Source organism: Xenopus tropicalis, chromosome 2, assembly GCF_000004195.4.
Source record: "Xenopus tropicalis strain Nigerian chromosome 2, UCB_Xtro_10.0, whole genome shotgun sequence".
In the NCBI taxonomy this organism is placed as follows: domain Eukaryota; kingdom Metazoa; phylum Chordata; class Amphibia; order Anura; family Pipidae; genus Xenopus; species Xenopus tropicalis.
Genome location: NC_030678.2, coordinates 57,387,579 through 57,408,269, shown reverse-complemented (window position 1 = coordinate 57,408,269; position 20,691 = coordinate 57,387,579). Strand labels below are relative to the sequence as shown.

Genomic DNA, 20,691 nt, shown 5'->3' with positions numbered 1-20,691 from the left:
AGTACAATCCTTATATATTAAGAGGAGTAATGCACTGGTACATTTAGTTTTTACAGGATATGCTTCCTTTAAGAAGCCAGATAGTTCCACTGACAACTGAAAGTCACACCCAACCACACCATCCTGGGCTTGTTAGCAGGAGGACCACACAGCAATGTTCTATTTAATTCCTTTTTGGCTATGTGAAAAAATAACTAATTAATGCGCATATTTAACATTTGTGTGCGCATTGGCCTTAAAATTTGTGTGAGAGAATATGCATATGACCCCATCCGAGTCAGCAGGGAATAGGGGAAAGGTTCATACCTAAAGGTGCGGCAGATTTAAAAGGTACAATTTTAAGTGTACAGTCCCAGTACAGCATATGCAATCATGTACACATATGTCACTGCTGTCATACCTTTACAATTGTTTTAAACTTTAAATATGTAGCTGAGCTATTGTTCTCATTGCCTTATTTAGCAGAAATGCTTCCCTGCGGTGTCCTTCTCTCAGACATCTTAACTTTTAACGGATTCCTAAAATCTTTGCATATATCTTTCAGTGTTACCATACACGGTCTTATAAACTTTTTCTTTTTTTATCAAATGCATTCTACGCATTATTTATTCAACAGCAAATAATAAAAAATATTCTTACCGCAAACCGAGCTTCCATAAAAATCCCATGACAATCCAGGGTCATCACAGCTGCGCCCTTGCAGGTCAGTTAAATACTCTATGGGAACAGAGATCACAAAGACATTGATCAGAACAAAAGCAAGCTGCTGGATGTCACATTTTTCTTCATTATAATTATGGAAGAGCTCTAGGCATCTCTCCCGTCTCAAAGTCCTGTCTAGGACATACACGTTCTGGGAAGAAATGCAGTAATTGGGTATCTCCCATTTGTTTTTCAACAAAAACGTTCTTCTTACACATCCTTCTGCATTGAAAGAAAGCTGCAGTCAACGGTTTCCTATTGAACTCTAGAAAGGGAGCTTGTGATCACAGACAGCTATTCCTGCTTAAATGTTGGGTGAACCACTTGTCACTTGACATGTGCTCCTAATATTGTGCCTTGTAAATCAACATAATCATTTACATTTCTTCTAAATGGGAAAAGCTTACCTTAAAATTAACTATAGACACATGTTCTAATGGCTTATGCTTGCAATTTGGAACGAGAGGGGCCCTGAAAGGACTATATTGATCAACAATAAGAGCCGTAAGCCTAAAGACAATTTTCAAATGGACTAATTTTATTATTACTCTTTTTTGCAGCTCCCTTGTTTTCAATTACACTACATCTGTTTGCCAAAATCATATTCTAGCAACCCTGAAGGTGTCCAAATAAATGGACTGAAAAAAATAAAACATCGTCCTAGTCTCACTGAATACTAGTTGCTAGGGCCACTGAACCAGACAGCATTTTAAATTCCGGGATGAAGACAATTACAGTGCACAATAATAATACAAACAATAAATAATTTGATCGTTTGGCCCTGGGCGGCAATGGGGCAGTCGGTTCGGGGACAGCATCAACGAGCCGATGCGGTCCCCGATCCGACTGAATTTTCTAACCTGCTCGATATCTGCCCAATTTTAGGCCAGATATTGTTCGGCCAGGCCCCTCGGTTCTGCCCCTACACGGGCCGATAAGCTGCCGAATAGGTCCAGCTGCTATCGGCCTGTGTATGGGGAACTTTAGTGTAACAACTTCAAAGACAGCAGGTGGCCCATATCTGCCTATCTTTAAAAGTGTGTTCATATAATGTAGCTCCACACTAAACAAAGGAATGCAAAGGGATAAATAGATAAATAAAATTTCTCTCACTCACTATAGCGTCATTGTTACGAATGATTGAGGATCTAATACTTGAAGATATGCTAATGTTTGTTTTGGGTCTAGACCAAAGATTCCTTCAGAAATAAGTAGCTTGACAATGAATAGCCAAAACATTTTACAGTCCAATGAACTAAGCATTTGACAGCAGGGGCAGCAGAGATATTACATGGAAGCCACAGAGCTATTAAACCTGCGGGTTATACCAGGTTTCAGTCCAGTGGCTGGGATTTCTCATTATACGACAGCTAAGATCACATCCTTTCGCTGCCTAATTTAGCTGTCTTTAGCAGGCAGGAAAAAAAATTGCAGTCACATCTGCACAGCGAGTATGCCAGAAACTGTCTCCCGCTGTCTTTTAATCGGAAAATGCCCTTGATAAGACTGAATGTGCATGTACTTTTAACTTAGAGGAAGCGCCACAAAAAGCATTGATCCGCTATCTGCTAAAGAAAGATGCAGACGCTTCTCCACAGCCCTTCTAAGTGACTAGCCACAGCAGATTAATCCTGTACCATAAGATTTTAAGATATGAACTCATATTTAAAGGCACATAAACAGTGTAAAAGTCAATAACTGTAAATTCTCTTGCTGTCTGTGGTGTTTGAATTAATTACAAATGTAAAGTCCCTTCTGGAGCTGATACAGAAACACAAAATGCATGGTATTGGTTTCTGTATCAGTGGTGCCTAAATACACAGTCTCAGTAAAGAACATATTTACATCATTATCTGCATGCGGATTTCATGACAAGGATTCCATTTTGTTTCTAAGTGAAATATTTCCATGTCGGATTAAGAATGCTTGTTACATCAGCCCCAAACAACATAGTCCACAAGCAGATTTCTTGTGTTTATATTTAACTAGGAAGTAAAATGCCATTAAGAGAGAAGAAACTTACCTGTTAAGAAAGTTTCCATTGCTTCACTGTGTGTCATTTTTGCAATTGTCCTGCCTGAGTAGGTTGCCAGTGTGGGGTCAGCTCCATAAGACAACAACAATCGTACAATTTCTAGGTGGTCATTCTCCACTGCATCATGGATTGGTCTATTAAAATGTATTATATAAATAAATATTATATGAAATTGGCACCTATTTTATTATAAGAGAGGTCATTAAACCTTGTGACACTATTAAATTGACTAATCTCAACTGTCCTTAACATTCTGGGAAATTCAGGCTTGCCAAAGAGATTATAGCAAGACTTCATATTTATTACTTGAGACGAATTATTACAAAAATGTAAGTGATGATTTTAGAGATTTTTTTTGCTGAAGGATAATGCTTGTTTCAGACATTGGTCTTACTGTTTAAAGCTAACAAGATTTAAGGGGCAAAAGCTGAGAGAGTTACTTTTTTCTGGAACCTTCAAATGCCACAGGGTAGATAGAAGATGCAGAATATATGCAACAAGGCTCTTATCAACAATTAAGGTTCCATTGCTGTTTAAAAAAAAGAAGCAAACATGGCAATGGCCTACTAACCTGGTTCCATCTTGAGCACTGCAGTTGACATCTGCCCCATGCTCCAGAAGGTGCCTTACAATGCTCAGCCAGCCCCGAGCACAGGCCTCATGTAGTGCACAGTAGCCTGCATTGTCTCTGTGGTTTACATCACATGACTTGCTTTCCAAGCAATACAAGACAACTTCCTGAAAAAAATAAAAACAGGACATGATTCTAGTGTGAACATCAAATGACTTTGGCTAAAAATAATAGCTTGTAAATGCAACCAACTTTTGTAGAGTACAGATCTATTGAAACATTGCTAATTATGGGCCAAAATGAAATTGCAAAAATTTAAAGTTTTTCTCCTAATATACATTTAGTAGAAATGTTATTATTTAAAGATCAGTATTGTTCAGTTGTACAAACAGAAATTTTAGATAGAAATGTGACTACAGAATTACAGGTCTGTCTAGGGATAGTGACTGTCGACGCCCTGTGTATAGCAGCCCTAAAAGCAACCTTGGACGATCATGACAGAAAACTTTTTAAAGGACCATGATACCTGTCACAACCCCTACAATAATGGGCAAACATCTCATTTAAACATAAATCCAGCTTTAACCAAGCTGCGTAGACACAGCTTTCTGAATATAAAAGAGAGAAAGCCTTCACATGCGTATTTGCCGATAGATTTGAATGGCTCATAGGGAGTTATGCAAAGTAGTTTATGGCCGAGAAGTTCTGAAGCGGGGTGATTTGCATGCAAGCAAACCCATATCTAAGCTGCATATCTTGTGGCCTGCCATTTCTGAGAAACTACAAGATCCAGGAAACCTGCACTAGCGATCTATAAAGGTTAAAAAGAGTGCTCAGAGACGAGCCGCATGTTGATTCACTGCCTGCCGCTGTGGCTTGTTATTAATCAGCAGGAGGAGGGAGGGCTGAGGAATAGCTCAAGAGCATTTATTCATTCTGATTCACACCGAGCAGGGAGCGCACGCTAATCTGTGCTCTGGGCACACCTGACCCGAGAGTCGGTAGCTAGGATACAGCATGAAGCCTTTCGTTTAGTCAGGCTGCGCATGTTAGAACACACTGAGAAGCAGCAAGCAAATTAAATGCACGTCCCAGCCAAGGAAAGAGATACGCCTGGGTCACATGTCAGGATCAGTTGCGGGCATCCTTATGGTACCAACAGGCAGATCAGCTTTCTGACAAGCAAGGGGATAAGTAGGGACACCAGAACAGCTCTTTCTACCTTGTTGCTGCAGCAGCTACACAGAATAATGGGACAAGTCTAGTACAGAAAAACTGTAGGAAAAGCCGAGGAAAGAAGCAAAATCAAAAAAGAAAACTTTAACAAACCCTTATGCTGCCCAAGACAGAGTATTTGCACGAAACAGTCAAAGTTTTCATTTTATTTTACTATTATATTTTGAATGGTATTGTGGAATGTGCAGTAGCAGTTGCCACGAGAAAGCAATGATATCCTGCAGATGCAACTACATTTCTATGATCTGTGAAACAGCTGCCAACAAATATCATTCAGTGAACTTATTTGCCCTGTTTTCACCACCTTAATCTCATAAAATGTTCTCTGTCTTAAACAGATGGTTGTGTGTGTGGGGATATCAGACGAGGGAGATTAAAATGTTTATAGATTAAAGATCTAAAAGAAAGTATGACTCCAGAGGAAAGTCAGACTCCAGAAATAGAAACTCTGTTAAAGTAGTAAGGGGATCCATGGTAAGATAAGTCAAGCTTGATGGCCCCCACATGTGTGTCTGGTTGCAGTTTATAGGTTTATGATAAATTTCATATTAATTTTAAACAAAAGGATGAAAATCACATGAACAAAGATATAAAGTAAAATAAAATCAATATAGAAGCTAGCTTGCCTCATATCCAAGACGTGCAGCTCTCTGCAAAAGAGTTTCCCCAGCATTTTTGTTGACAATCAAGCGGCGTGCTTCTGGTGGCATGGGTCGACTTGGTGTAGCCTCCTGAACAGTATTGGGTAGAGGTAAAGATAATGATGGTGTCTGTATTGCAGGAGCCATTTGCTCTTGGGTTTTGACTGGGGAATCATCGGAACTGCCTTCTGCATGTTTTTTGTGTCCCCTTAAGACAACCTGTCAACCAGCAGGAGGAGAGAAAATTCTGTGTTTAGATCCTAATGTAGGAGGGTATATGAAAGCAAGAATGAAAAGGTAATAAGTCACATTCAAATGTTCTCTATAAGTGCTTCTAGAACAGAGCTTATTCAGTTGGGCTTATGCTGAAAGGGTAAATGAAGGCATCTGAATTGCCAAGAAAAAAAAATTATATTATAAAATATTTTTTTTTTTCTTGGCAATTCAGATGCTTTCATTTACTCTTCCGGGTAAAGGGTCCCTGATTCCAATCTGTGGAATCAGGGATGTCTGTATTAAAAAAAAAAAAAAAAATTCTATATAATTTTTTTTTTTTTTTTTTTTTTTTTTTTTTTTTTTTTTTTAAATACAGACATCCCTGATTCCACAAATTGAAAGCAAGCCAACCTACTCACAAGAACTATTTCCCAACCCCTTTAGGTTAACAGTGTAATGCAACCCCTTACTCACATTGTTCAATTGTAAAGTAATGGACTCTGGAAGTTGATATACCTCAGCTTTTTAGGGTCGGTGATGGGCAGACACTCTGGAAAGCAGTAATGACTTCAAGTCCTAGAATCTCTCTCTTCACAATGAAACAAGGTAAGGTAGGAGTTGCATTACACTGTTAGCCTATTAGGCATGGGCAGTCTTATCATGGTGTGCCCAACTAAATGAGCTCATGTCAAAAAGGTGGGTTAGTCGTTTAGGATTCATTTCTGGAGTGCATGAAAATGGGATAACTGCTGAACAAAAATATCAATAAAGAAATGTGTTTGAAATTGCACTCTCTATAGCAGAGAATGGGGATGTGGAACCTTTGGTAATCCAGCTGGAGCACAGTGCTCTGCCTCCTCCCTCACAAGACATACTTGGGAGTTACATATTGTCCACAACTGAAGAACTAACGGTCACCTATCTTTGTGTAAAGAAAAAGTAAGCAGGGAGACAGCACTGGTTCTCAAATATACCCTGGCAAATATAATCCGATTCAACATGGCTTCTAGATGTTCATGAAGAAGTAGGAAATATTAGATATCCATAAAGTAAGTGCCCTTTAACTTGTACTGCAATGTATTTAGCAGAGAGTCAGGCATCATTTCCCAACTCAGATGATTGATAGCGGTTTTATAGAATAATATGTTGCAGTCCTCCTTAGCCTAATTCTGCACTCATTGCACTTCCAACAATTACACATTGGAAGAAAAAAAAAAACCTCTGAACTGTAGCCCACTGTTTTCTTGATTAGTGGGACAACAGGCTTTTGCTTTAAGATGTGGCAGAGTGCATCTCCTATGGATTGCAGAGTATTTCTTATTAGCATATTTTGTCATTTTAATGTATGTCTGTGACTTGTAATGTTAAAACAAAAGAAAAATTGCCTTAACTCGCACACCCTCAGCTCTCCGGACAATTTCACCGCTCGGTGCACACTGCTGGAGGGATCGGCACCCTCCCAAAACTCAGTATAGAAGAATTAGCACTGGCACTCTGGAGCTGTATACGGGACAAGCCCTTTAAAAATCTTTATTACGGAACTGCAACGTTTCGAGGCACAAAATAGCCCCTTTATATGCTTGATAAAGGGGCTATTTTGTGCCTCGAAACGTTTCAGTTCCGTAATAAAGATTTTTAAAGGGCTTGTCCTGTATACAGCTCCAGAGTGCCAGTGCTAATTCTTCTATATTGTAATGTTAAAACACCACAGCTAACTGAAGCAGGATTACTCATATATAGTTACATAGGGTTGAAAAAAGACCAGTGTCCATCAAGTTCAACCCATCCAATTAAACCCAGCACACTTAACCCACACCTACCAATCTATACACTCACATACATACACTATATATACAACCACTAGTACTAACTGTAGATATTAGTATCACAATAGCCTTGGATATTCTGATTGATCAAGAACTCATCCAGGCCCCTCTTAAAGGCATTAACAGAATCTGCCATTACCACATCACTAGGAAGGGCATTCCATAACCTCACTGCCCTCACCGTGAAAAACCACCTATGCTGCTTCAAATGGAAGCTCCTTTCCTCTAATCTAAAGGGGTGACCTCTGGTGCGCTGATTGTTTTTATGGGAAAAAAAGAACATCCCCCAACTGCCTATAATCCTACTCAAAACTGCAAAACTGATTGGCTACTGGTTATTAAACATTTTTCCATTGTTAGTAAATGTGCCTGTGTGTGGGTCTGTGCCTGTGTAGATACTGACCTGCACTCGGCATGCTTCACCAATATATAAGAATAAGATATTTCTAAATATCTAGAATACAGCATTGGATAAATAATATACAAGAAGGGGGCACATTAACTCTTACATTTCTTGACTGACTGCTCTTTACTGTGATTTATATGATTACCCCACATATAAAGCCCCTTATTTTATTCATTCATACTACCAAATTAAAGATAAAAAGAAGTCTACCTTCTCATCTGTGCTGTCATCCCCACTGACTGACAACTTTTTCCTTCTCCTCTCTTGTGGTGCCAGGTGCTTTGTCTTGCACTGGCGTTTTCCAGAGGGCTTCTCACAGTCTGTGTAATCTTCAAGCAATGACGTGTCTTGGAGACCCCCCTCTTCATCGGCATTCTGCACATTTGACTTGCGACCATCTCTGATCTTCTGCTGTTTGGATCCCAACCGAGGGACTAGGGTGGAATGTGTCTGATTCTGTTGCTTGCTGCTTGGGCAGCCAGATGTAAATCCTTTAGGGTGCAGAGGAACAGAGGTGTCTGAACAGAAGAGCAGGGAATATGGAAAAGGGGGATAAAAAATGAAAAAAGCAAAGTTAAAAGCAGCACAGATGGAAAACATACATGAATATGTATTCTCACTGAATAATCCTTCCTAAGTCTGCTATTCCCATCACATTAATAATTAAACAGCAATTATCTCACTTCCAAAGCATAAATAAAAATATATCAGATCAGCCTGAGTTTCCTGCAGGCATTTGCTACCTTCTTCAGGGATGTCAGTTTTTATGCTCTCCAGGCCACTTGTGCATTTACTTTCGGGTTTCTTCTTGATTGACTGCTCTTCCTCCCATGGTCTCAGTTTATTTTCAGTCTCTGAAACCACTCTGATTTCACTTGAGTCCCTTCTGCATTGCTGGCCGAGTTCCCTGAGATGCTGCAGGTGTCGTTGCTTTTTAGGGTGGAGTCCAGTTAACTCTATACAGACTTTGAGATTGGTAACTTCATTAGAATGGGACTCTGCAAGAGCCTTTGATGAACAGTCTACCAGATCATTTCCACAGTAGTCATCTAGCAGAAAAGAAACAAATTAACGAATGTCTGCATGATATTTTTTTAAACAAAAAACAAGCAGGTGTAACATAATGCAATCTTGAAAGAAATCCACTTGCTTAGGATTTTGTAGCAAGATACAGCAATGACACCCCCTTAAAGGAACAACTAAAGAAAAAGAACATTTTCCTACAAATTCCTTCCTTGTGCCAAGTGTTCATTACACTATTTTCAGGTATATGCAAATGTGAACATGGGAGGAAAATTACAGCAACATATTTAACTAATTGTCCTACTAAAAGTGAAGTACAACCCTGAGTGCCTGTCAGTTTATGCCTAAGGTACTAGAAACTGTGAATCTACATACATCTCAGCAGATAAACAGTTAAAACATGGATTTAGGCACCTTTAGCGGATAACATCATTAACAAATAATATTTTCCCTAGAACAGGAATCCCCAATGGTTTTTCATCGTGAGTTCTTTGGGGATGCCAAATAAGCATTGGGATTTTCTTTTTGGTAGCCCCATGTAGACTGTTAGCCTGCAGGAGGCTCTGCTTGGAGTAAAACTGTGCTTGTGCTTCCAAAACTTGCCTCCTAGCCAGAAATGTAAAAATGGGCACCTATTTCAAGGCCAATGGGGCTAACATCAAAGTGGGTGGTGAGCAACATGTTTGGGGATCACTGCTCTAGAAAATCAAATTAGTATTCACCTCAACATTTCCTAATGTACGTAGGATACAAACATTAATCTTTTCCTTACCAATCTTTTTTCTTTTAGCCTGTGTCTCCTCTCGCAATGCCTCCTCTGTGGTTAAGCTGTGCAGGAATTCCTCTGGCTGAATGTCCTCTGGGTGCTTTCTCTTTATACTCAGACAATGCCTTTGACTGAAGTTATCTGTTGGGAGCACTGCTTCTTCATACAGATTCATTCTCTCAAAGTGGCAGTCCCTTTTCAGGTACTCTCTCTCGGGATACTTTGCAATTTCATCCATATTCACAAGAGTGCTCTTTTCAAGCCCTGGAAAACAACAAAATTAAGTAAAAAGCCTTCTGGCACATTAAGCAGTCTATATCCTCAGTCATCAGTTTATTATAAAATTCTTGTATATTATAACTGGACCAGGGCAGTTGGAGGATTTGTGAGGACAGAATTATTCTGTAATTTAGAGGGTTCCTGCATAATATGTAGATGTACAGTTAAGGGAACAGTATCATGAATAAATGCCAGTCTTTTTTAATTATCTAGACCTATAATGTTTTAAAACTTTTACTTCCTGCAAGCAGATATGGCAATATAATGTAGATCTTAAAATGGTGGTAGTATGGAGGGGTTATTTGTTTATTTTGAGTATACCAACTCAAATGTTTACTACAACAAGGGTTGAAAGCAGCAACCCTCTCTTAACCACAGTGTAATAACTGCTTAGAATGAGGATGTTGGAAATCAGTGCTGGAATAAACAGAAATCTCTTACAAGTAAAAATGTTAGAGGAGGCATCCTGACATATACAAGTGAGCAACTTTGTCATTTATTGAAACCGGTTTGCCCTGATACTTCGTATTTTGTTTCAGTGTGTTTCTGACTACCACAGATAGGATGCTCATGGCCACTTGCTTAGATCATTTGATCTCAGAGCAATTACCCACCATGGCCCATGCATCGAATAATCTCTTTTGCTTGTGCCAAGAAAGTAATTACAAGGTCTCCTGGGCAAAAAAAATAGAGAGAATATATATATATTTTTCAACTATCATAGTCATATATAGCAATATTGTAAAAATGCTGCTCAAGCTGCTATGGTTTGATCCAGCTTTTGAAAACTCAGTTTATCATATGACCTTTCCAAAACTTACCTTCCATTTGGATATTGCCAGAATGTTCCACCACAGGTTTTGCTACAGCAGGTTTCAGCTCCTCCCACTCTGTAACATTTTTGCAGGACTCGGAGTCTTTGGATGGCATGTGCTCTTCCTGCGCTTTCATCTCCAGCTCTGAGAAACGCATCATTGCACGCTAGAATGAAAGGGACAATCAGCACAAATGGTCTATTTCTTACATTTTATGTAGCACAATGCAGTACTTTATGGCAACTGCTAGCAACCTGTGACCCTCTTGATGTTGTTGAAGGGATGACGGGAGTAGACATCATGGGGAACCACAAGTTGTGCATTCCTTCTATATGCAACATGGGAAAAACACTTTCTCTTTATTAAATATAAAAATATTGTGTTGTCACTTCTACCAATACATAAAATATGCTTCCTATGAACAAAAAGAATAGTTCTAAAGCATGCCTGGGTCAGTATTAGTGGAGAAGGCTCCAAGCAATGCTTGGCCATAAACGATTAAAAAAAAAAAAAAAAAAAATAGTCTATATAAATAAAGGATGTCCTTTATGTGACCCTCTGGCTCTTGCTGAACTACAAACCAAAAGGGAGTTTTGGCCTTCACACAACTGGCATTTATCAAAATGTTTCCGGAAAGGAATGTGAACTGAATATAGCCTCAATTCCTTGCTGCTACAGCAATACCACTACACAAAAACATTAATAGGCTGAAACTCCAAAACGTCATTTAAAAATGTAATTAATGACTTTCTTAACAAATGGCTAAAAACTTAGCATGGTATTGTTGAACTTTACTCTTTGCACTGTTAGGCCATCCACACCAAGTTAGGCCATGCACATTTCAGTGTCATCAAGATCAACAGCAAATAAGGATTTTTTCTAAAAACTAACCCTTTGTCGTTTTTACATGTTCCTGATTGAAAGGAATGTTTAAGGCAAAACTGGATATTTGGCGTTCAGACAGAACACCGGGATGCAGCATTAAAGAGATACTGACACCAGAAATGAAACCAATTTTACATCTGTCATAACATTGTCTTTGCATGCTATTTATAATGTTGCTATAAAAGTATTTGTCCAAGCTTTTACATTCCCTATCTGATCCCCCATGTTCCTCTATTAGGGGGCTGCCATATTTGTCCAGCAGGGGGTCGTTAGCATTAGGAGCTATAACTGACAGGCTGAGAAGGGACAGTCAGGCTGGCAACACAATCAGGTTTTGGGATTTCAAGTAACAATTACTTACAAAAGCAGCCATATCAGTAAAAAATGATCAACACAACCTATAGGCAACTTTTTATGTAGATTCATATTTTAAAAAGTTGTTTTTTCGTGTCAGTATCACTTTAAAAAGATTTAGATTCTGGAAAAACAGGGATGTATGGGAGTCCCAGGCATTTCCCATACTATCGTAATAAGCAAACAATTCTTTATTATTGACTGCTTTTTCATCATAAGTATAAATCTGTTGTTTGTAAAATAATCCCTATTTTTTAATATTTAAATGTTCAAGAAGTCTTAAGAGACATGTTTGTCCACATTATGAAGAGACCCATTATTCAAAAAAACTCAAGGTCCCAAACATATCAGAAGATAAAAAAGCAGTATGCCACAATCCCACTTGAACTATATAGAGTTAACATTCCTTTATAAATAACATTGGGTTAAACCCTAAATGTACAATGTTTGACCCACATGCACAATAAGTTGTATCCTCATATCCCCCAGAATCTTTGGGGGAAATGTAAATGATGCCTATTTATAAAGTGCCTAGGAATAAAGTACGTGTCTCTGGTAGCAGAGAGGTTAATTTTCAATGCATAGTTAATACCTTACACTATTGTGCAGATGGTGATCTGCTTAAACTAGAGCAATTAGCAAAGAAAATCTGCTCAAAACCCCAAGAAAGTAGATTCCATATTTACTATAACAAATCCAGGGAGGTAAGGAATGTGAAAATGAAATGCAAAGTAACAATATGCATTAATACATGCAAAGTAGACAAAAAAACATAGCAGAAGACTTAAAAACAACAACAAAAAAATCAAGACAAAATACTTAAGGCCCACCATGGACTAAATAAAAATAAAACTCAAAAATGCGTAAAATCTAGTAATGAAAATTTGAGAACTAACCTCACAGTAAGCAGCAGGTGGACTTAAAATACTGTCCTCTTCTAAGCCTTCAATCTAAGTAATTAAAATTGGCACTTGATTGATTATCTGGACAATCATCCATTTTTAAAAAAAAAAAATCAGGAAAATACATTTTAATGTAAACAATATAACACTGATTTGTATAATGTCTTCCTGTGAAACTTGACTTAATCCTTTAATATATTGGCCAGATCAAATCTAAGAGTTACAGATAGAAGTAAGTCTAGCAAGAGTGAATATTAACATTAATATGCTGGATGCATATGTGAAAAACAAACATATTTTGGAAAATAACTTCATGCTGGGCTATTTCGATCTTTACACTGAATGATATTATACGCTAGCAAACTTGCAAAATATAATTCAGAAAGTGGAGGACACTAGCTAAGCTAAATAGGTTCTCTCTTAAGCCCTATTTTGAGATCGTAAGGTATACAGAATGAGGTGTCAAGACTACGGGAATACAATTTTACTATAGTGATCCAACAAAGAACACTTGTTTCAGATATCATTATATGTAAGTACAGCCATTTAGAACAGCTGTCCATCCTCAAAACCATTTGCTGTTGCACTACTATACTCTGCATTTCTAAACTGAAAGCTGGGGCTGTAGATCAGTAAATGATGATGTCCGTAGTTTGGACATGCTTTTTTGAAAAGCAAACCAGGACAGACTATAATCTATAGCTTTTGAAAATGGAGGCCTGATGCTGAAGAGTTGTGGTTCACAAAAGACTACCAGACCTGGACTAAAGCTTACACTGTTTGCTGACCAGAAAACCAACGTTTCATACATCTGCTCTAGTTCGAGACAATTTATTGCAATTAGTATGCTTCTCAATAGACCAGTTTGTTAATATAAGTTAGAATATAGTTTGTCAGTCAGGCACATGCCTAAATTAACAAGCTTTCAGGAATGATAACAGGAAAGCCTCTAACTGGTTTTCAGTGCATAAGAATAAGGGTTCTATTTTTTGCACTTGTGCTACATATGAACTGAGGGCTCATAAAACAAATCATTTTGCTTTAAAATTACTCTTTAAATAAATATTGCATGCAATAAAAACATAAATACATGTATAGAACTCACTTGCAAAGCCCTCTGCTCTCGGCTGAGTTGACTTGAGTCCGCATACAACTCTGTTGTCACACATTTAAACCGATCCCCCACATAACCTGCAGAGTTTGCTATCCTTTTTGTCAGTTTTGAGGATTTTGTTTTGACAAGTTTTCCATTAATTGTTTCAAATTCATCAGCAGCATCTCTGCCAAGGGAATCAATCATTTCAATATCAGAATGTCCATTTGACCCAAGAAAAGGCTGCGATTTCTCCTGTCCTCTGCTAAAATGTCCAACAGGAACGTCATTGCTCTCGGGTGGTGCCAAAAACCTAGCACAAGCCTCAGCTGCACTGCAGTCTGCGTTTTGGTTGCCTAAAGGGCTCTCCTGCCTGTAGTGAAAAACAGGTGACTCTAGTGTAGGTCTGGAAACTTGAAAAGATCTGTGAAATTCATTTGTTCTCTGAATCTCTTCTCTAGTTATAAGATCTCTGTTCTGCAATCCCTGTTCTGGTTTCTCCACAGTCACATCATTTGTTTTTAATTTCACTGCCAAGTTAGTGTTGCATTTTGCATCTCTTTCTGCATTTGTGCTCAACTTCTCTGGTTTTGAAACATGTCTGGAACCATGATGGACCTTCAGGGCTTTGTCAGCAGGTATTTCAAAACTTAATTTTGAGCTTGAGTCAGAAATATCTAACAGCCTACTCCTGGGTGGAGAATCGTCATACCTAGGTCTCTCATGAGATCTAGATCTTCTTTCTTGTCCGTCCTTGCTCATTTCTATAGTCGTTGGTGGTAATAAAATCGGATGGACCATGCCTAAGGTGTCTTGATAAGTCATGTAATCTCTGTTAGTAGGCATACTGTAAGGGATTCCTGGTTTTGGTGCCATAGGCCCAGGAAAAAGACTACCATTGGAAAGCAAAACAGGGTGGGGATATACAGGAGCTTTGTTATGCAAGTGTAGATGTGACAAGGCAAGGGTCTCCGAAACTTGATAGGGGATAAAACTGCTTGGGTATGCCAAGGGAGGAGAACAAAAAGGCTCACTCTGATGGACAAACATAGGTGCAGCAGGGGGCATACTATTCTCATTTACTTTCATGGTGGACTCTGGAACAGATGATTTCACTGCCCTACTATTTTTAACAGAGGTGCTAACAGATGTAGGCACCTGCTGAATAACAGATTTATTACAGTCTTCTGGATTTCTGACTTCTGCATTAGCGTTTGGGGCAGGGGAAGCAGAAGCTGGCCGACCCATTGCAGGGACAATTCCTGGATTACTACATACTACACTTTCAGAGCTTCCCATTCGAGGACATGAAGAGCTTCTTTGCTGAGGCATCACTCTCTCCAGAGTTTTGTTTTTAAGTGACATAATGATGCCATTAGTCTCTTCAGTATGAGTAATACCAGGAACCACCCATGAAGATGCAGCGGTACTGATAATTTCAGGTCTAACTATACCACTGCTATTTGTAGGAGGGGAAATGGCTTCTTTATGAGCATCCCTGCTGGACAGACCCATAGTATTCACATGGCTAGCAAGATGTAAAATAGATGGTGCATTCTCTGTACATTCCACTTTTGAAATATCAGCATCACCAAACTTGGAAGACAAATCTAGTGGTTTTTCTCCTCCATCTTTATGAGGCATTTGTTTCTGCACCAAGACTGGAGATTTGCTTTCTTTTCTATCCCTATTCTTTTTCAGTGGTGCTTGCACCTGTGCGATTTCAGGCTCATGATTTTTATGAACTTTTATGTTAGGGATCCTTAAAGGGGTGAAATCATTGCTAACATTACAGAGTGGCTTTGAGTGGACAATGGAAGTAGGCGGTGTTGGAATTTTGGCAAATGGAGTCTGAAACTCTGAAAAGCTATCTCCAACTTGCTGGACTGGGCAGTGAAGTCTAGAAGATGGCCTCTGAGAAGGATTTAGAAGCAGAGCAGGCTCTGGTGAGATATTCCCAGTTGTAGATTTAACACATGTGACCCTTGGTTGTTTGCTGTTTGGGAGATGCGAATATGCATGCGAGTCAACTGCAGATCCAGGGCTTACTCCCATTTTCCAAGGTAAATTCTTTTCTAAACAGTGTACTGAAGTAGGAATTGCAGGTGTAGCTGATGGTGGAGGTATTTTTATGGATGGTGCTAGACCTGATGCAATATGAGGCCCTACATAGTGTGAAGGTGGTATGTAGACAAATCGTTCACCATTGGGACAGACTGGTGAGTAGGCCAAATGCTGTGGTATGCTGTAAGCAGACTGCTGAGGTAGAAATGCTTTATACATATTTAATGAATACTTATTTGGTGAATCAATAAAGGGATACATAGCTGGTGATGTGCTCTCCATGTATGGATTCATCCACGGAATCCTCAAGTAATTAGCACCATTAACACTTAAAGGATTTTGCTTGTCACTTGCTGATCTGTCCATTACAAGTGATTCGCTGGTAGGAACAGGTGCCTTTTGTAGTCCAGGTGGTGTTTTGAACAAAGGATTAAATCCATTTGACTGTTTCATAGACATGTGAGAATTATCCATAGTTTCAGCAGCAGTAGGTTTGTACTGCAGATCGGGATTTCTGTCAGACACATATCCAAGTCCAGGAATGGTGCCGGAAGGTTCACGGACCTTCTCTGAGCCAAGACCACACAAACTAGGATACACCATACCACTCGGAACTCTCATCCCTTCCTGCATAAGTCCAGTGCGATCCATGGTAAGAGCTGTTAGGCTGTCAATACGATGTACAGCAGCTGCATCCACCTTTCAGAAGGGAAAAAAAAAAAAAAAAGTGTGGAAAGATTGCTTTGTTAAATTAAAATTTCAGTAATGTGGTTTAGTTTTACTTCTTAATTCTACAAAACTCTTTCAAAGTTGCATGGCACTACACACACAGTTTCTTAAAATATTTCCATTTCGGCATATAACGCCTTTTTGATCCATGGTGAAATAGAAGATTGAAAGATAGAAAGTTTACAAGTGAAAAAAACATGACATATAAAATAATAAGTCCAAGACTTTTGGAACAACACACTTACCAAGGTGTGACCAAGATGATCTTCCCTCAGTTCAAGTCTTGCTTTCTGAATGTCCCCATCGTTAATAAGGACTTTTCTGTAAAGAAAATTAAAAAAATTCCTATCATTTTGTACATTTAAAGTAGATTTCTGTTTGCCTGTTTCACTTAAATAATCATGAAGGGTGTGTAAAAGTCTCCTAAAGATAACTACCCTGGCCCTGACCTGCCCTCAAAAATAAACCATCATATCTGTTCTGGGACTGTGGTTCTCAATCCTCTGGCGGGTCCTAAAGCAGTAGCTTGGAGGGCTCAGGCTTTCTCATTTAACAATTTGCTCTCTTAAATAAACCTGAGAGTAGTTGTTTCAACTGAAAAGGAGTCGGTGGTCTCAAATTCCTTTGTTGTGTTATATCATAAATCTGCAGCCTGATGATTTGTGTGCAAAACGGGAGCATTAACAAAAAGCAGCCCACATAACTTTTTATCTATGTAAGCTGCTGTTGTGTAAAACAGTTCAGTACAGTGGCAGTAAGAATCCCTAATTTTCTGTTGTACATACAGAAAGCATCCTATGATTGCAAGGATAAAGACAGGCAGAGAGACATAATGAAATATGTTCCTCCCCTAACTGGAAAATGTGGCTATAAAACTTTTTTTCACAATTAACAATATCACAACTGGGAAATGCGCTGTTCACAATTCTACAGGAATGCCAATTTTAAGTTTGTATAGAGCACACAGGAATTTCTCTCTGTGCGGTAAATTATTTTATGACAAAACAATTTGCTAATTAAAATAAATACTTAAAGGAGTGATTAAAATACGTAGGCAGATTTTACCTGGAGAACCATTATGTGTCTGAACAAGAAATGTTTAATTTTGTATTTTTCAAAGGGCAATATTCTATGTAAGGGGATCAGAGATGCTGATTAATAAAGAAGGCTCACCAGATGCTATCATTTATATGAATAAGGACTATTACCTGTCTTCACTGATACCACACATGCGGACCCTCTCATTGCTCATCCAGCTGTGCACGTTCCCATAGAGGGGGCTTGCAGAAAGCATTTTCTCTCCTTACGCGGCTGCCTCCCCCTTCTTATAAATCTGTCCCCTGCGCAGAAAGATTAGATGGGGGGAGAGAAGCAAGGTGAGAAAATGGAAGATAAACTATTGACAATAAACTATTGACAATACTAGCAGTTTAAGGGCAATTTCACCCAGGACTTGCCACTAGTAAAACTGAGCTACTGCAACAATATGCCCCTAGTTTCCCTGCCACCAGCAGTAATGTGTGTCACTAATAGGGAAAATATAGGCGTCCCATTCAGCTTTCCTAAGTAGCCCAAAGTTTCCTTGCGAGGAAATTTCAGGCTATTTTGCGGAGTGTAGATTTTCGCAACATCTGACATTAATGCAAGTGGGAAGGAAACCAAGGGCATTTTGCCTCCCGTAGTAGCACAGATTTACCCCAGGCAACAAAACTTCCTGCGTGTCATTGCCCTAAAGAAACTTCTTTATTTGTCCTTTAAACAATTAGAAATAAATTATGCAGTTTGGTGATTAGCTTTTGTTAAACAGAAACAGAGTATAGTAGAAGGAAAATCTGAGGTTATTTAAAGGTCAAAACATACACTTATGGGTTAGCTTTCCCACTTTGCTCACGGTTTACCACCCAAGGGAAAGAAACACATGGCATAGAGCTTGAGGAACTTGCCAGAAGCAAACAACTCACCCACCACCACAGCATTACTTACAGTAAGCCCTATTATATTATCTATCTTAATGCCCATTCATTTATTCTTAAATCTGTGACCCTTCAGTGGAAGGAACTTAATGTGAATTAGAAAGCATGCAGTGGATTTTTTGACTAAATAAACTTTTTTTTCTCAGTGTTCAGTCCTGCTGTGAGTGGTGCCTTGTTTGGTTATATATTACATACATACACACACATGAAAGCAACAAAGAAGTGTCAAGAGAAAACAGAGGTTGAAACTTATTTATGAATACACATGCAAAAAAAAAAAAGCAAACAGACAAAATAAGAAAACAAGCTGCTCAGGTTGTTGCCTCATCCTGCCCTCTGTCTTCCAACTTCTCTTTATAATAAAAGCTGTAATTGATGCTACTGAGACAGAATCCCGGATATTCCTTTGCTCATATTGCAAGACAGGCCAGCAGCACTTATAAGGGGCATAAAATACTAATATGTGCTTCTCTTTGCCAAACCAATAAAACCTAACTAAACTTCCTCCATTCACTTCCTTTCAGCCACCCACAGGAAAAAAAAGCCGAGACTTTTCCCTTAGTATCCAGACAGTGGTGTCGGTAAAATCCCTTCTAATATGGAATAATGTTTATATGTTAGAGAGTTATTTTTGCCTGAATGATAATTCACTAAATTATATAATATATATACTAAGTTCCAATACACCTTATATAAAATACTAAAGCTCCAACAACTTGCAGTTTTGTACTGCCCACTTCCAGCCCCCTGCAATATAGTTATGAATACACAGAGAAATTGCATATTCCTTCCCTCCCACTAAGGAAAGACTGATACGTTTCACTGAGGTACATTTTGCCTGACAACGTTCCAGCTCACTCTACACGAAGCATTTAACTCTATAATGGAGTGCATACTAACGCTAAAGGCAAAACAACGTGCGTCCGATACTGGACGGTGAAATCGCTTCAAGGCGCTTGCCGAGCGATAACTGACAATAAGTAGCAACAGGAAGGTGCCATGCTGGCAGCTGCTGCAACAAAACGAGCAGAGCACAGGGAAATGGATGGAACAGGCTGCGGGGACCTATGAATAAGGTTTCAGATCGCTGAGCGATCAGTGCAAGGATGAATGACTTGCTGGCAGGGAGGGCATGATGGCGGGAATGCATGGCGCTGCTAGTGCCGGCCGGGCGCCTCCTATGCTACACAAGGGCAGGCTGAGATGGATATTGCGGCCAAACGTTGGTGCGCGATTTCCCCTTACAGAACACGAACTGGAACGAGTGTGTATTATGGAAACCTGGTGGGGGAGGGGGCAAGCCCCGTCCGCTTAATCCCACAAGCAATTCTTCCCAATCAGCCCAGGCTCGCCGCCTACGTACTTCGTGAGAAAGCACTCGGGCACGCATGTTTAATCGGCGCTTCTGCTTCGCAAAAACAAAAGGCAGCTGAACTATGTAGCGGTGCTACAATGATATTCTCTCGCTAGTATACTCGGCTTTGTTTGCTGTGTGTGCCTCTCCTCTAGCGTGCGATAAACATGTGCGCAACTCTACACGTACGCACTAGCTGTGGGGAAACCAGGGGGTATGACTGCAATCGTTTGTTTGAGGAGCCTTGCAAGTTGGGTCACACAAGGGACACCTGTAAACTATCACAGGGATTACACACACACACACACACAAAAAATAGATCTCTATTTGGTTCAGCCTGGGCGTCCATGGGCACCTCAAATAAACTACAAATACTTTCTAATAATGAATATATCTATATCTATATCTCTATATATATATATCAAAATAAAACAGCCAGCACCAAGGGTCTTTGTATTTCAAAAAATCTCTTGTGTATTATAATTGCATGTACAACCGACGTTTCGGTCCCTTTTGGGACCTTTTTCAAGGTGCCAAAAGGGACCGAAACGTCGGTTGTACATGCAATTATAATACACAAGAGATTTTTTGAAATACAAAGACCCTTGGTGCTGGCTGTTTTATTTTGATATTTATATGATATCCCGTGCACAGGGGCAGCTGCAGAACAGCAGATTTTGGAGTGTGGTGCTGTCGTGTGGACTGTTATATATATATATATATATATTAAAATGTAGTGCATATTACATAGTTGGACAGCTAGTGGCTAAAGGCCAAACAGCATTTAAACATTGTTGCTGCACCACGCGTCCCTATGAACT

At 39.2% G+C, this 20,691-nt stretch overlaps 1 protein-coding gene across 8 annotated transcripts in view; it reads right to left on the bottom strand.

Moving 5' to 3' along the window:
• Positions 1–20,691, bottom strand: part of bcor (BCL6 corepressor) — a 98,197-nt gene that overhangs the window by 4,109 nt on the left and 73,397 nt on the right. For 7 of the 8 annotated variants that reach the window (XM_012956453.3, XM_012956450.3, XM_012956452.3 and 4 more), the window contains 12 exon segments: positions 17,752–17,883; positions 16,789–16,864; positions 13,763–16,513; positions 12,652–12,705; positions 10,523–10,682; positions 9,429–9,686; positions 8,377–8,682; positions 7,844–8,151; positions 5,171–5,404; positions 3,309–3,475; positions 2,726–2,871; positions 640–717 (listed from right to left, as the gene is read on the bottom strand). In XM_012956453.3, the coding sequence (XP_012811907.1) occupies positions 640–717; positions 2,726–2,871; positions 3,309–3,475; positions 5,171–5,404; positions 7,844–8,151; positions 8,377–8,682; positions 9,429–9,686; positions 10,523–10,682; positions 12,652–12,705; positions 13,763–16,513; positions 16,789–16,864; positions 17,752–17,837 (4,624 nt within the window). In that variant the 5' untranslated portion in view covers positions 17,838–17,883. 8 annotated transcript variants of the gene reach the window in all.